The following is a 17,500-nucleotide window of genomic DNA, read 5'->3' as shown; positions in this document are numbered from 1 at the left end:
AAGGCAGACAACGAGCAATATTAGCTGGGAGGGGACGCAATCTTAGCTGGGAGGGGAAGATTGATAACGAGCGGTGAAATATTGCTCGACGCTTTGTCTACGGCTGCCCATAAAATCGCTAGATCGTGCCACCAATTATTCTCGTAATCTTTATTCCCAAGCGATTTATTCTCAGAGCAAGGGCCGTTACGCGGGTTATATATGCGGCGAGGATGGAGAGTGAGAGACTAACTAGGAGTGTGTGTGAGTGAGGTGGAGTGGGGGAGAGGGAGGGGAAGACCGAGGATGAGATGGAGGGATGGAGTAGAGCGGTGCAAGTTGAAGGGATGGAGTGAGACTAAGTAGGAGAGCATGTGATTGAGGAGGAGGGCGGGAGAGGGAGAGCGAGGATGAGATGGAGGGATGGAATGAAGAGGTATATGAGAGAGGGGGTGCAAGCTGGGGGCATGGGTGAGAGACTAACTAGGAGTGTATGAGTGAAGGAGAGATCTAGGACGAGATGGAGGGATGGAATAGAGATGAACTGAGAAGGGGTCTGTAAGTTGAGGGGAGGGCAGTGAAATGGCAGGGGACAGGGCGACATGGAGGCGATTTGTTTGTGGCCACCCCTTACGATATTAAGGTAACGTCAAATAGCAAGTGGTTAATGTAACTTAAAGCATTGGAATCCTGAAACCTTTTGTGCTAGTACGGCTCAGTCTGCTGATGTGGGCGTGGTAAAGCACCCTTGTTATAACAGCCATATATAAACACACACACACACACACACACACACAGAAAACATACAGATCATTCATTTTCCCTCACACACACACACAAAGGTCATTCATTATCCCTCACACACACACACACCATCATTCTCCCTCCCTCACACACACACACACACACACACACACACACACCATCATTCTCCCTCACACACACACAAACCATCATTCTCCCTCACGCACACACACAAAGGTCATTTATTTTCCCGCACACAAACACACACAAAGGCCAGTTATTTTCCCTCACACACACACACACACACACACACACAAAGGCCATTCATTTTCCCTCACACACACACACACATGTACATTAGTGTACACGAAAGCCTTACATGTTAATACACTCTAGTCATACATTTTTAAGATGAAGTACACACACACACACACACACACCCACAGGGTGGGGGGAGAATTGTGTGACATGGTCAGGTCAGGTTGTGCAGCAAGACAGTAAAATATTCATGTACCATTTTTTGAACAAATCGAAATTAAAAGCCGAAAAATGTGGAGCCGAAAAAAGTGGAGCCGAAAAATGTGGAGCCGAAAAAAGTGGAGCCGAAAAAAGTGGCGATGTAGTAGACCATGGACGGCGAGGTTGTAGACCACAGACGGCGAGGTTGTAGACCACAGACGGCGAGGTTATAGACCACAGACGGCGAGGTTATAGACCACTGACGGCGAGGTTGTAGACCACTGACGGCGAGGTTGTAGACCAGAGACGGCGAGGTGATAAGTCCATAGGGATAGTTCACCCATGAAGGTCAGGGAACTCTTTACCTTTCAGGGGACGTGTTAGGCCCACTAAGGGTGATGTAGAGCTGCGGGGGCGTGGTAGCTCAGTGGTCATCCCCGGTGTTTGGGGCCTGGGACAGCGCTGTGTTTGGGGTCTGGGACAGCGCTGTGTCTGGGGCCTGGGACAGCGCTGTGTTTGGGGTCTGGGACAGCGCTGTGTCTGGGGCCTGGGACAGCGCTGTGTTTGGGGTCTGGGACAGCGCTGTGTCTGGGGCCTGGGACAGCGCTGTGTTTGGGGCCTGGGACAGCGCTGTGTCTGGGGCCTGGGACAGCGCTGTGTCTGGGGCCTGGGACAGCGCTGTGTCTGGGGCCTGGCACAGCGCTGTGTTTGGGGCCTGGGACAGCGCTGTGTTTGGGGCCTGGGACAGCGCTGTGTCTGGGGCCTGGGACAGCGCTGTGTCTGGGGCCTGGGACAGCGCTGTGTCTGGGGCCTGGGACAGCGCTGTGTCTGGGGCCTGGGACAGCGCTGTGTCTGGGGCCTGGGACAGCGCTGTGTTTGGGGCCTGGGACAGCGCTGTGTCTGGGGCCTGGCACAGCGAGGCATGGTAGTGCTGTACTAAATGATCCACAGCTTGATCTACGTTGGTTTTCCTTCCCTTGACACTTATGGGCAGCCAGTCCTCGTGCGGCACATCCAACCTCACGCAAAACCGCTGCCGCAGCGCCTGCAGGTTGGTGCCCCCGCCGCCGATGAACACGGCGCGATGCCGGGCCGCGATCAGGATCTGACGCGCATACTGCTGGCCAGATCTCTTTTCGGGTTGGGTCTGGGGTTGCACTGGGGTCCGGCTCGGGGTCTGGGGCCACACTGTGGTCTGGCCCTGGGTCTGGAGCTGTACAGGGGTCTGTACCCGCACTGGGGTCCGGCTCGGGGTCTGGGGCCGCACTGTGGTCTGGCCCTGGGTCTGGAGCTGTACAGGGGTCTGTACCCGCACTGGGGTCTGGAGCTGTACAGGGGTCTGTACCCGCACTGGGGTCCGGCTCGGGGTCTGGGGCCGCACTGTGGTCTGGCCCTGGGTCTGGAGCTGTACAGGGGTCTGGCCCTGGGTCTGGAGCTGTACAGGGGTCTGGCCCTGGGTCTGGAGCTGTACAGGGGTCTGTACCCGCACTGGGGTCTGGAGCTGTACAGGGGTCTGTACCCGCACTGGGGTCCGGCTCGGGGTCTGGGGCCGCACTGTGGTCTGCGGTGGCGCAGGGCCCTGTGTTGGTCCAGACCACTGCTGACAGTACTGCTCGAGCCCTGTTCGTACCTGGGCCTGCATGTCGTACCTTAGCTGCTCCAGCAAGGTTTTCCTCAGCCCTCCCAGGGCAGCACTTACCTGGTCCGTCAGCTGCGGCATGAGTGCCGTGCAAATCTCGTGCTTCACCTCACCCAATAAGTTGTTCTTCAGCTCCCTCACCACCTTATCCTTTACCTCCTCACACACAATGTTCTTCAGCTCCCTCACCACCTTATCCTTTACCTCCTCACACACAATGTTCTTCAGCTCCCTCACCACCTTATCCTTTACCTCCTCACACACAATGTTCTTCAGCTCCCTCACCACCTTATCCTTTACCTCCTCACACACAATGTTCTTCAGCTCCCTCACCACCTTATCCTTTACCTCCTCACACACAATGTTCTTCAGCTCCCTCACCACCTTATCCTTTACCTCCTCACACACAATGTTCTTCACCTGTTCTGCCTGATCCCTAGCGATGCTGCTCACCTTTGCCTCCAGCTCCTCCAACACATGTCTTTTGGCCGCCACCAACCACTCATCAGACACGCCCTCCGCCCCTGACGGCGGCGTGGGGGCGTGGGGGCGCCGCTCTGCCCACCCTGGGGGCGGCATGAGGGCGTGGGGGCGTCGGTCGCCGGCCTGTGCGGGCGTCATGTGGGCGGGGTGAAGCGGGGGTGCGATGGCGAGTGTGGTGGTGGGCGGGAGTGGTGGGCGGCGTGTGTTGCCCCTCGTACACACCACCACACCCACCACAACCCCCGCCACCACCCACAGCACCATACTAGAGGTCAGTGGCCCCCGCTGCTGCTGGGGCCTGGCGACGTTGGCCAGGGGGGGCCTGGGGGGCTGGGGCAGGGCGTCCAACACGCAGCGGCGGTAACGGAAGTGTTTCAACGCCGCTGCCAGAGGAATGGGGTGCATGCCTGACGGAGGCCTGCCGCAGGGGTTCAGGGTGGAGGGGGCCACCAGGGGCCCCACAAGGGGTAGGGCCTGCACCCACCGGGGCCAGGCCTGGGGGGGCTGTGTGGCCAGGGCGTCGAGGGTGTGGGAGTAGTGGGCCATTAGGGGCCCGCTGCCCCACCCCACCCCCACCACACTCACCACACCCATCACCAGCCACGCCCACACCCACCCCTTCCTCCTCTCCCCCACCCCCAAATTAACCGATCTGATACAACGCATTTGTTTTGAATAAAGATTAGAAAGCGAAAAGGATTTGAAGATAAAAGCGTAATGCCAATGACTAAAAGGACGGTGTGAAAGAACAAAGGAGATTGTGTGTGTGTGTGTGTGTGTGTGTGTGTGTGTGTGTGTGTGTGTGTGTGTGTGTGTGTGTGTGTGTGTGTGTGTGTGTGTGTGTGTGTGTGTGTGTGTGTGTGTGTGTGTGTGAGAGAGAGAGAGAGAGACAGGCAGAAAGGATAATTTTGGAACCCCCCCCCTTTTTCTTTAAGCTGACCCGATAGTAAAAATAACTTCTCTCTCTCTCTCTCTCTCTCCCTCTCTACATACCTCATTCAATCTCATATTCTCTCCTTTATAATCGTCTTTCATTTTCAGACAGATAGACAGGTAGATAGATAGACAGAGGATCGATAAATGGATAGGAAAGATAGACACAGAGAATGGATAGATGGAGATATAGAATGATAGATAGATAAAATGACAGATGGATAGACAGAATGATAGATGGATGGAGGAGTAAAAAGAATTGTGGATGGACAGGTGGAAAGACTGAATGATGGATAGATAGGAAGTGGATAGATAAGTGGATGGACGGGAAGGATAGATAGATAGAAGGATGAATAGACTGAAAGGTGAAACAGATGCAGGGAGGGAAAGGAAGGAAGGGAGGAAGGAGGAAGAAGGGAAAGGAAGAGGAAGGAGGAGGAAGGGAAAGGAAGGAAGAGAGGAGGAAGGGAAAGGAAGAGAGGAAGAGAAAGGAGGGAAGGGAGGAATAAGGAAGGAAAAGGAAGGGAGGAATGACAAGGAAGAGAAAGGAAGGAAGGAAGGGAGTTAGACAGACATAGACAGACAGATAGACAGAAAAAAAGGGCTGAGATAGACACAGAAAGTATAGTAGACAGAGATATATAGATAGATAAAAATACCCACAGCTAATAACAATACCCCTAAAGAAATAGATAGATAGATAGATAGATAGGATGATAGATAGATAAATTCGTCCCTCTGACCTGCCAGTATCCTTAGCAGTTTCTTTGGCCGGATTCGTAGATTAAATTCGGAAAGTTTCAATATGTTTCATAGAGTTTAGCGAGGTACTGACCAACTCTCTCTCTCCCCCTCCCTGGCTCTCTTTATCTATCTGTCCATCTATCTACTTATTTCTCTTTTCTCTACCTGTTTCTCTCTAACGTCACTATCGCCATCTTCCTTTCTCTCTTCCTCCTCCTCCTCCTCTTCTCTACCTCCTCTATCCCCAACACCTCCTCCCCTCTTCTTCTTCTCTACCTCCTCCTCCTTCTCCTCCTCTCTCTTCCTTCCTCTTAATTCTTATTCTTCCCTTATCCTTCTCTCTCTCTCTCTCTCTTCCTCTTACCTCCTCTCTATCTCCAAGTCTTCTCTTTTTCCTTCTTCCCTTCCTATACACTCTCTTTTTCTTTCCTCCTCCTCTGCCCCTCCCTTCATTTTCCTTTTCTTCCTTTCTCACCCTTCCCTCTCTCTCTCTCTCACCTTCTCCCTCTTCTCTCCATTCCTCCCTTCTCCTCTCTCTTCTCTTCATTACTCCCTTCCCATCTCTTCTCTCCTCCTCCCTCTTCTCTTCATTCCTCGCTTCCCTTCTCGCCCACTCTTCCTATCTCTTCTCTCCACTTCTTCCTTCTATCTCTCCCTTCTTACCTCTTCTATCTATTCCTCTCTCTCTCTCTCCCTCCTCTCACCTACACATATTTCTCTCTCTCTCACTTATATTTCTCTCTCCATTCCTCCCCCTCCTCTCTCTCTCTTCTCTCACCTACTCATATTTCTCTCTCTCTCCCTTCAATCTCTCTCTCTCTCTCTAGTAACTCCAGCCTTCTCACCAGCTCAAACACCCGACACCAAGAATCACGTAAATATTAATTAATTTCATTTTTGGTTTTTGGACAAAGATTATAAGAAAGACGGAGCAAATTTTGAGTTTCTATATGAATAATGATTTCCGTTCCTTGAAAATAAAAATAATAAATCGCTTGTAGACAGGATTTAAGAGTAGTTCCTAAACATATGACCCATCTGATTTATATCGTGGAATTTATATACAACGATGGGGAAAAATTAATATTCAATAATTACAACTTACATGATAATAATAATGATAATAATAATAATAATTGCAATAGTAATAATAATAACAATAATAACAATAACAACCATAGTAACAGTAGTAGTAGTAGTAGTAGTAATAATAATAATAATAATAATAATAACAACCATAGCAATAGTAGCAGTAATAATAATAATAATAATAATAATATTAACCACAGTAATAGTAGTAGTAATAATAATAATAATAATAACAATAACAGTAGTAGTAATAGTAACAACAGCAACAATAATAATAATAATAATAATAATAATAATAATAAACTCACTCTCACTGGATCCTGCAGCTCACGAAGAACAGTGTGAAGAATGTGCATTTAACAATCATGGAAAAAAATAATCTATACACTAAAAAAATAATTAAAATAATATAAAAAAATTGGACCAGATAATTGGGCGGAATTCTGAGCGGCCCTGAAGTCGTAACACCTCCTCCTTAGCGATTTATTTTTTCATGTTGTGTTAATGTCATTGTGATGGCGATTTAACCTGCCATTTGCTGGAGCTGTATTGAGATTATACAGGAGTGATTAGGTTTTATCGTTGTTATTATTATTATTATTATTATTATTATTATTATCATCATCATCATCATCACCACCACCACCACCATCATCATCATCATCACCACCACTATCATCATCATCATCATCATCAACACCACTATCACCATCATCATCATCACCACCACTATCATCATCATCATCATCATCACCACCACTATCATCATCATCATCATCATCATCACCACCACTATCATCATCATCATCATCACCACCACTATCACCATCATCATCATCACCACCACTATCATCATCATCACCACCACCACCACCACCATCATCATCATCACCACCACCATCATCATCATCATCACCATCATTTCTTTCCCCAAACAAAGGCTGGGATGAAGTCAAGCACAAAGACCAAGAACTATTTAACTTCACAAAATAAATCGCACAGAGATGGGTGTTAAGAGGCCTCCATTGCCACTTAGAAATTCACCTATACTCCTTTCACCTTAACTTGGCCCAGATTTTCGTCCTTAGGCAGTTTCTCTCACGTATCTCAATAGGAAATACACCACTATGGGTCCACCTCCCTCCCGTGGCACTTCTTCGTGACTAGCATCACAATGTAGTGCTAATATAGTGCTACAAATCAGCATTCAAGATGGAGAGATGGCAATTTTAGTCTAAGATAAATGTTACGGCTCTACGTCCTTTCCGTAGCACTTCTTCGTGACTAGCAATCAGCATTCAAGATGGAGAGGCGGCAATTTTAGCTCAAGTATATATGCTACGGCTCTGCATCATTTCCGCAGCACTTCTTCGTGACTAGCAATCAGAATTCAGGATGGAGAGGCGGCAATTTTAGCTCAAGTATATATGCTACGGCTCTGCATCATTTCCGCAGCACTTCTTCGTGACTAGCAATCAGCATTCAAGATGGAGAGGCGGCAATATTAGCCCAAGTTATTTAAATGACGGAAAAAGGCATCCATTCCACAGCACTTCTTCGTGACTAATGACGCTGCTATACGGCTCTACATCATTTCCGCAGCACTTCTTCGTGACTAGCAATCAGCTTTCAAGATGGAGAGACGGCAATTTTAGCTCAAGTATTTACGCTACGGCTCCGCATCATTTCCGCAGCACTTCTTCGTGACTAGCAATCAGCATTCAAGACGGAGAGACGGCAATCATGGGCCAAATCAAAGGAAAAAGAAAAATCAAAGAATCCGAGACGAGGAATAAAAGAAATATAGGTTTTTGAATACTCACTTTTTCGTCGTAGAAGCCCGGATCATCTGACCGCTGCTGGCCCAGGAGACGGTCCGTTTCCTGGTCCGTATCGCCATCATCTGTGGAGGAAGGAGATGCAGACTGAGAATGGGTGTGTGTAGGTTAGATCACGCGTACACACACACACACACGTACCTCAACATATATATACACACACATGTACCTCAACATATATACACACACACACACGCACCTAAACATATATATATATACACACACACACATACCTAAACACAACCACACACATACCTAAACACAGACACACACACACACACACACACCTAAACACATCCACACACACACATACCTAAACACATACACACACACACATACCTAAACACATACACACACACACATACTTAAACACATCCGCACACATACCTAATCACACACACACACACACACACACCTAAACACATCCACACACATACCTAAAGACACACACACACACAAAAACACCTGTTGCTTGATTAATTAGGGCCAAAGGCTTAACCAGGTGTGTTATGCAAAGTATTTAGGGCAGGTAGGAGGCGAATGAGAGAGAGAGAGAGAGAGAGAGAGAGAGAGAGAGAGAGAGAGAGAGAGAGAGAGTATCAGGGGAAAAGAATGGAAGAAGGAAAAGGAGAAGAGAGAGAGAGAGAGAGAGAGAGAGAGAGAGAGAGAGAGAGAGAGAGGAAAAGAGTGAAAGAGAGAGAATTTTCCTCTGCAACTGCTAATATTCCTCCCATCTCGTCTTCCTCTTTCCTTTACCTTCCTCCACCCCCCCCTCTCTCTCTCTCTCTCTCTCTCTCTCTCTTTCACTGGGAGACGAGAAATTAATAAGTTAGCGAGAGAAAGGTGAAAATCTCGTAATATTCTGAACTCCACTTTGGTCAACGAGGCAGGTAAAAATAAGACAGGTGAAGGTCAGAGTTATATAGACAATACAGACGCTGAGGCCAAGAATTATTATTATTATTATTATTATTATTAAAGTGGGTGACTCTACACTGAGTGACAAGCCAAATGGTTTCCTGCACACCAGGAAACCATTTACTACGCTGGGTGGTAACCATAAAACCAAATTTTGGCGCCTGGTGGTTTAGTGGGTAATTATTGCGCTCCAATCGGATTGAGCCGGTGAAGGTTTATATCCAAGGGGTGGTTGGGGTTTATTGCTCACGTAATGCCACTCAGGGATGAGTGAGGCTGGTCACTCTCATCTTAAATGTCGGGACTAACTGCCTAGCCACGGGCTCCTACGCTCCTCATGGGGCAATGTAGGGTTGGATGATGGATGGATGGATTACTACTACTACTATTATTATTATCACTATTATTATTATTATTATCACTATTATTATTATTATTATTATTATTATTATTATTATCACTATTATTATTATTATTATTACTACTACTACTACTATTATTATTATTATTATTATCACTATTATTATTATTATTATTATTATTATTATCACTATTATTATCATTATTATTATTACTACTACTACTACTATTATTATTATTATCACTATTATTATTATTATTATTATTATCATCACATTATTATTATTATTATTATTATCATTATTATTATTACTACTACTACTACTACTACTATTATTATTACGACTACTACTACTAATTCTACTACTACTATTACTACTACTACTACTACCATTATTATTATTATTATTATTATTATCATTATTATTATTATTATTACTATTTTTTCACTTGCTGACGATTACATTCCACTTTTGAGAGGAATCTTGTGTTAATATTAGGAAAGACAGACAGACAGACAGACAGATAGATAGATGGACAGATAGATAGACTGGCAACCACAGCTATAGGTAGGTAGGAAGGTAGGAAGGTAGAGAGAGAGAGAGAGAGAGAGAGAGAGAGAGTGTGTAAGGAATATCTAGGTAAGCAATTACTTAATGAGCTCGCCAGGCAGGTAAACAAGAAGGTATGCACAGGTAAACAGACGGATAGATAGATAGATAGATTGATAGATAGAGATGGAGAGAGAGAGAGAGAGATACCGTATAGATAGGATGGTAAGCATATGTGTAAGTAGGAGTAGAGAAAAAAGCAATATGTAAGTAGGAAGGTCGGTAGTTAGGTAGGTAAGTAGATATAGACTAGATAGATAAAGATAGGCAGATAGATAGATAGATAGATAGATAGACATACTTACATAATAGATGGATAGACGTAGTGATAGATATGAGATTGGTTGGTAAGTAGATAGACACTGGATACGCTAACAGCAAGTCCGTAAGTAGGCATGCATAAAGGAAGGGAAGTAGGTAGGTAGGAAGGAAAGCTAGTCGGGTAGGAGGACAGGTAGGTAGGTAGGTAAGTAGGAAAGCTGGTAGATAAGGAGGGTAAGTAGGTAGGTAGCCAGAAATGATAGTCAGATGGTAGGTACGTAAGTAGGAAGGATGGGTAGGTGTGAAAGACAGGTAGGTAGGTAAGTAGGTAGGTAGGAAGGTATGTGGCTTCATCAGCGTAATGAGAGAGTTAATAGCTCTCTCTCTCTCTCTCTCTCACACACACACACACACACTCATCTCACTCTAACAGTTTCTTGTCCCATATTCCTATCTCTCTCTCTCTCTCTCTTTCTCTTAACAATAATTTCTTTACTACATCCTGTCTTTAATCTCTCTCTCTCTCTCTCTCTCCTCATCTATCTCCCCTCCTCTCTCTCTCTTTCTTTCACATCTCTTCTCCCTCTCTCTCTTCTTCACATCCTCTTCCTCCTCCCTCCTCCTCCTCCTCCTCTCTTCTCATTCCTCTTTCTTCACATCACTCCTCCTCCTCCTTTCTGTGTACACCTTTCTTCTCTCTCTCTCTCTCTCTCTCCCTCTCTCTCTCTGGCCACGCCCATGTTTGGTCTGGACGCTCATGCATTACATTGTTGACTCGACTCTTGAGGTTGATAGATAGATAGATAGATAGATAGATAGAGAGAGAGAGAGAGAGAGAGAGAGAGAGGAGTGTGACCGCCAGATAAGAGAGACAGGAAGAGGGAGGGGATGAAAAAGGATAAAGGGGAGGGGAGGGGAGAAGGGAGGAGAGGAGAGAAGAGGAAAGGAGAGGAATGGAGAAGAGAGAAGAAGAGAGGTTTTTTTTTAAGGCCTGTTGATACAATCCTTACACTCTTTCTCTTCCTCTTGTGAGATAACTCGACTCTCACTCACTCACTCACTTTCTCTCTCTCTCTCTCACACACACACACAACCACTCTCTCTCTCTCTCTCTCTCTCTCTCGTTCATCTCCCCTCTTTAAATAACTTCTCTCTTTTCTCTCACTCTCCTCTCCCCTCGCTCCTCCTCCTTCCTCTCTTCTCTCCTCCTCTTTCCTCCGTCCTCTCTTCTCTCCTCCTCCTCTCTTCTTGAATACCAAACTACAAACAAGTATCTTCTTTCACTTGCTTTACTTTCCTAACTTCTTTCTTTACTTCCAAAACTCTCTCTCTCCTTCTTCCTCTCTCATTTATCCACCTGTTCTCTCTCTCTCTCCCTCTCTCTCTATCATTTATCACGTCCCTCATTCTCACCATATTCGCTTCTTCCACCTCTCTCTCTCTCTCACCTGTGTACACCTGGCCCTCACCGCTAATTAAGGCCATGTGTACCTGCGGCCAACATTACAAAGAAACTTACGAACATTATTAGCAATTTTTTCCTTATTAAAAAGATCTTCGCTACGAAAATAATAAAAAAAAATAGAAAGGAATAATAAGACTGATTCTGAGCTTAATTGGGTGGACTGATGATGATGATGATGATGATGATGATGATGATGATGAAAAGAGTAAAGGTGAAAAGAGAAAAAAAGGAAACTGATGAATGTGATGAGGATAGTGATGAGTCTCTGCCTGATGGTGATGATAGTGATGATTCTCTGCCTGGTGATTGAGATGTGTGGTGGTGCTGTGATGATTAGTGATGAGTGTGATGATTTAGTGATGACTAGTGATGACTCTGGCTGGTACTGACACGGATCACCACTCATACCTACCTTGGTGATGAAGGTAGTAATGACTGTGATGATTTAGTGATGAGTGTGATGATTTAGTGATGAGTGTGATGACTAGTGATGACTCTCTGGCTGGTAATGACATGGATCACCACTCATACCTACCTTGGTGATGAAGGTAGTAATGACTGTGATGATTTAGTGATGAGTGTGATGACTCTCTGGCTGGTAATGACACGGATCACCACTCATACCTACCTTGGTGGTGGTGTTGGTAGTGATGCTCGTCTTGCGTGGTGTCGTTGTGGTGATGTTGTCTGGGGCGTGTGATGACGAGCGTTTTGGTGCCTACTGTAGCGGGGTCACGTATTAGGTTAAGCTGGGCCAAGCGCTGCACCAGTCCCCCCCCACTCATCACTACCATCACCCCGTCATCACCACTACCATCACCACTAACACGCCCTTCATCTTCCCTCTCATTTAACACCAATTACGATTCTGTGGATGTTTGTTTGCCTTCTGCTTCTGTTTTATTCAAGTCTTTTATATAATTCCTTTTCCTTCCTTCCTTCCTTCTTTCTTTCCTTCTACACTTCCTTCTTCCTTTCCTTCCTACACTTCCTTCTTCCTTTCCTTCCTACACTTCTTTCTTCCTTTCCTTCCTTCTTCCTTTCCTTCCTTCCTTCCTAGTCTTCTTTTCCTTTCCTTTCTTCCTTCACCCTTCCTTCTTTCCTTCTCTTCCTGTCCTTCCTTCCTTTCCTTCTCAGCACTTACGCCTAACTGATTCCTGGCACTTTCTTCTTATTTCTTCCTTCTTCCTTCCCTCTTCTTATTTCCTTCCCCTTATTGATTTATTTCTTGTCTTCTCTGTATTTCCTCTTCTCTATCAATCTTCTTCTGTTCCTTCTTCGTGTCTTCCTTCAATTTCCTTCACTCCTCTTTTCCTTCTTCCTTTTATGTTACTCTATGTCTTTCTCACCTTCCTTCCTTCCTCCTCCTCTTCCTTTCATGTCACTTTCTTCCTTTCCTTCCTCTCTCTCTTTTTCCCTTCAGCCTCTCTCTCTCTCTCACTCACTCTTTTTACTCTCTCTACCCTCTTTTCGCTTCTCCCCTCCTCTCTCTCTCTCTCTCTCTCTCAATAACGAAACACACTTATCCGCTAAAATCTTTCTTCCTCCTCTCTCTCTCTCTCTCTTCTACTTAACCTGTCTCTTTCTCTTTTCCCTCCTCAGTCTCTCTCTCTCATTTCTTTCAATTCTATCTCTCCACCAAACACTGTATCACATCACTCTCTCTCTCTCCAGGCACAATACGTCACAATCTTTTTAAAATATTTCACTCCCCTTATCACTTTCTATCGCCACGTCTTTCTATCGTTCACGTCTCTTTTCTATCGCTCAATTCACTCAAATCTTTCACTTCTGTTCAGTTTCTATCTCCACGTCGCTTTTCTGTCGCCCAATTCACTTAAAATCTTTCACTTCTCTTCAATTTCTACCTGTCTCTCTTTCTATCGTTCACGTCTCTCTTCTCTTCATCAATTTCTATCTCCACGTCTCTCTCTCTATCGATCACGTCTCTTCTATCGCTCAATCCACTTCTCTTCATCACGTTCTATCTCTACGTCTCTCTCTCCCTATCGCCCACGTCTCTTCTATCGCTTTCTCTCATATATTTTACTATACTCCTCACCGTACTCGTTATAGTGCAGTAGCTTCACGGTCTTTTCACCATTATCTGTCCGATTTATTCTGAAAACCCTGGAGATAATAGACGGATGTACGTGAATATTTCGTTCACTTTCGGTCACCCCAAATACCGTGTCAAATTTAACGTATAGTAGTAGTAATGGTAGTATGTAGTGGTGGTGGTGGAGGTGGTGGTAGTAGTAGTAGTAGTAGTAGTAGTGGTGGTAGTAGCAGAAGTAGTAGTAATTACGATAATAATAATCATAACTTTAACGAATGTCATAAATGCTTTCTCCCTCACTACGATCTCCACTCCCAACATTAACTCTTATAATGCATAGTGCGGTTCCAATAATGCTTCCTGTTGCGTATAAAGGAAGATACAACTCTCTCCACCACTCTATCTATACTCTCTTCTCTCCAACCCTCCCCCTCCCTCCTCTCTCTCTCTCTTCTCCATCCTTTCTACCTTCACTCTCTCTCCTTTCCTCCAACCCTCTCTCTCTCTCTCTCTCTCTCTACCTTTACTCTCTCTTCTCTAACCTTTCTCCCCCCTCCATCTCTTTCTCTCTCTCTCTCTTCTCCATCCTTTCTACCTTTCCTTTCTCATCTCCTTATCTCTAACCCTCCCCCTCTTCTCTCTCAGCAACACAGCCACCTGACGAAGTTGCAACATTGAGTATTATCATGCAACGTACACAGTGTTGATTCTGCAACATCCAATTACACACACACACACACACACACTGCTGGTGACGGTGGTGGTGGTGGTGACGATGATGGTGGTGGTGGTGGTGGTGATGATGATGATGATGATGGCAACACGAAACTCAGCTTCCAAACACAGCACATCCTCCCTAACACAGCACACAGCACCCCCCAGTACAGCACAATGGTAGGCCAGCATAACACGTCCTTCAACACAGCACACAGCCCTTCACAACACAGCAGCAGCACACAGCCCTTCACAACACAGCAGCAGCACACAGCCCTTCACAACACAGCAGCAGCACACAGCCCTTCACAACACAGCAGCAGCACACAGCCCTTCACAACACAGCAGCAGCACACAGCCATACACAACACAGCAGCAGCACACAGCCCTTCACAACACAGCAGCAGCACACAGCCCTTCACAACACAGCAGCAGCACACAGCCCTTCACAACACAGCAGCAGCACACAGCCCTTCACAACACAGCAGCAGCACACAGCCCTTCACAACACAGCAGCAGCACACAGCCCTTCACAACACAGCAGCAGCACACAGCCCTTCACAACACAGCAGCAGCACACAGCCCTTCACAACACAGCAGCAGCACACAGCCCTTCACAACACAGCAGCAGCACACAGCCCTTCACAACACAGCAGCAGCACACAGCCCTTCACAACACAGCAGCAGCACACAGCCCTTCACAACACAGCAGCAGCACACAGCCCTTCACAACACAGCAGCAGCACACAGCCCTTCACAACACAGCAGCAGCACACAGCCCTTCACAACACAGCAGCAGCACACAGCCCTTCACAACACAGCAGCAGCACACAGCCCTTCACAACACAGCAGCAGCACACAGCCCTTCAAAACACAGCAGCAGCACACAGCCCTTCACAACACAGCCAAGAAGCTTACAAGATAGCACCAATATTCTTTAACACAGCACAGCACCTCACCACAGCCTTCCATAAGGCAGCACCACCATCCCCCTCTCCCCTCAACACAGCAGCTTCCTCACCCCTCTCTCTTCTTCAACACAGCACAAAGTCAGCATATAACAGTGCCCATTACATACTTAAATCACACAGCAAACTCAGCACAGCATTCAGCAACACAGCACTTAGTACAATATTACACTTCCTTTTCAGTACATCCTTAAACAGCACAAGCAAAAACTACACCTCAGCACAGTACAACAAGGCAGTCACACACACACACTATTTCCACGTCAGCACAGCACTCTTCAATACATGGCTTTCTGTAACACAGCTACAAACTACACCTCAGCACTGAGCACTGAGCCTCTCTCTCTCTCTCCCTCCCTCTCTCTCTCTCTCCTTCACACTAGCACTGAGAAAAAATATAACTCAACAAGACCTCTTTCACAGACCTCCCTTTTGGCGCCATGCTGTGTTGTATGTGAGAGAGTGAGAAAGTGAGAGTAGTGTGTGTGTGATAGCTTTATCTTATCGCCAATCAGTTATCAACTTACACTCCTGGGCCTTCGTCTTATGCACACACACGCACACGCACATAAACAAGTACTCATACACGCTACTCACACACACACACACATAAACACAAGATTATGAACAAACACGCACATACACAATAGGTCCCACACACACACACACATATGAACAAACACGCACATACAATAGGTCACACACAGAAATAGGACACACACACACACACACACAAGTATCCAATGAGACCCAACCAATAATCTACGTGTCCTCTCTCTCTCTCTCTCTCTCTCTCTCTCTCTCTCTCTCTCGTGTGTAAGTAGGCATTCGGAAATTGAAAGGAGCAATGTTGGTACATAATATATGGGTAGGTAGGTAGGTAGGAAGGAAGGGAGGGGGTAAAGAGTAAGTAGGTAGGTGATGGTAGGTAAGTAGGTAGCAGGTTGGTACAGGGTGAAGTGGTGGTACTGAGTAAATGGGAGGTAGATAGGTAGGTAGGTTGATAGGGAAGGAGGTAAAGGTAGGCAGGCACGTAGGTAGGTAGATAGGCAGGCAAGCAGGTAGGTACTGAAAAGATGCGAAGTTAATAGCAGGAATTTGGCAGTACTTACGTAGGTAGGCAGGTAGGTAGGTAGACAGGTAGATAAGCTCGTAGGTAGGCAGGCAGGTAGGTAGGTAGGTAGGTAGATAAGCTCGCAGGTAGGTAGGAAGAACATAGGCAGGAAGGCAGGAAGATGAAATGTTATGTGTGGTAGAATAATATTGGTGGGAGAGTGGTAGCTGTGGTTGTTAGAGAGAGAGAGAGAGAGAGAGAGAGAGAGAGAGAGAGAGAGAGAGAGAGAGGAATTAATTAAAGAAATCAAAGGAAGTGGAAACTGGAGTGAAGTGTGAAGTGTTTGGTGAATGGCGGGAGTGATTTAGTGTTTGGTGCCTCTCTCTCTCTCTTTCTTTCTTTCTCTCTCTCTCACTCTCTCTCTTTCATGCATATTCATTTCATTTCCTAATTATTGCATCTCTTCTCTTGTCTGTCCATTCTCTCTCCTCTCTCTCTCTCTCTCTCTCATTTTCGCTGTGCTTCCTCTCTGCTCTTCTCTTCGTCCTGTCTCTTCCAGTTATCCTCTCTCTCTCTCTCTCTCTCTTTCACCCACACTCTCTTACTCTCTCTCCTGTATAGTTTTACCTCCTCTTACCTATATTCCTAGTAATTCCTTTCCTTACATTCTACCCTACCCTACCCTACCCTCATCTTCCCCGCCCAATCCTACCCAACCCTGTCCTATCCAGCCCCCCTCCCTTCCTTACCCTTCTATACGCTACCCATACCTCCCCTTCCCTACCCTACCTTCCATTCTCTTCCCTCCCCTCCCTTTCCCTACCCTTCCTTAACCTGCCTTCCCTCCACTCCACTCCCTCCCCTCCCCTTACCCACCTCTCCCCTTCCCTACCCTATTCTATCCTACCTTCCCTCCCCTCACCCACCTCTCCCCTCCCCTCACCCACCCCTCCATTCCCTTCCCTCCCCTCTCTTCTTACCCATCTCTCCCCTTTCCTACTCTACCCTACCTTCCCTTCCCTTCCCTCCACCCTCTACCTCCCTTCCCCTCCCCTCACCCACCTCTCCCCTCCCTTCCTTTATCCACCTCTCAGCTTACCTACCTTTCCTTCCCTCCACTCCTCTCCCTACCTCCCCTCCCCTCTCCAATCATTTTCCTCCCTTCTCTATTTCTCTTCTCGT

General features: G+C 46.4%; 1 protein-coding gene across 1 annotated transcript in view; it reads right to left on the bottom strand.

Moving 5' to 3' along the window:
• X11L (amyloid-beta A4 precursor protein-binding family A member X11L) overlaps nt 1-17,500 on the bottom strand; it is a 572,323-nt gene that overhangs the window by 107,211 nt on the left and 447,612 nt on the right. Inside the window, exon 12 of the mRNA XM_080270416.1 lies at nt 7,894-7,973. Coding sequence (XP_080126542.1) covers nt 7,894-7,973 — 80 coding nt within the window. The remainder of the gene's footprint in view (nt 1-7,893; nt 7,974-17,500) is intronic.

This window comes from Coenobita brevimanus, chromosome 40 (genome assembly GCF_032717465.1).
Source record: "Coenobita brevimanus isolate Jiangsu-jjx chromosome 40, ASM3271746v2, whole genome shotgun sequence".
NCBI classification, from domain to species: Eukaryota; Metazoa; Arthropoda; class Malacostraca; order Decapoda; family Coenobitidae; genus Coenobita; species Coenobita brevimanus.
Note: the sequence above shows the minus strand (reverse complement) of the source record. Positions and strands in the feature narration are given on the sequence as shown.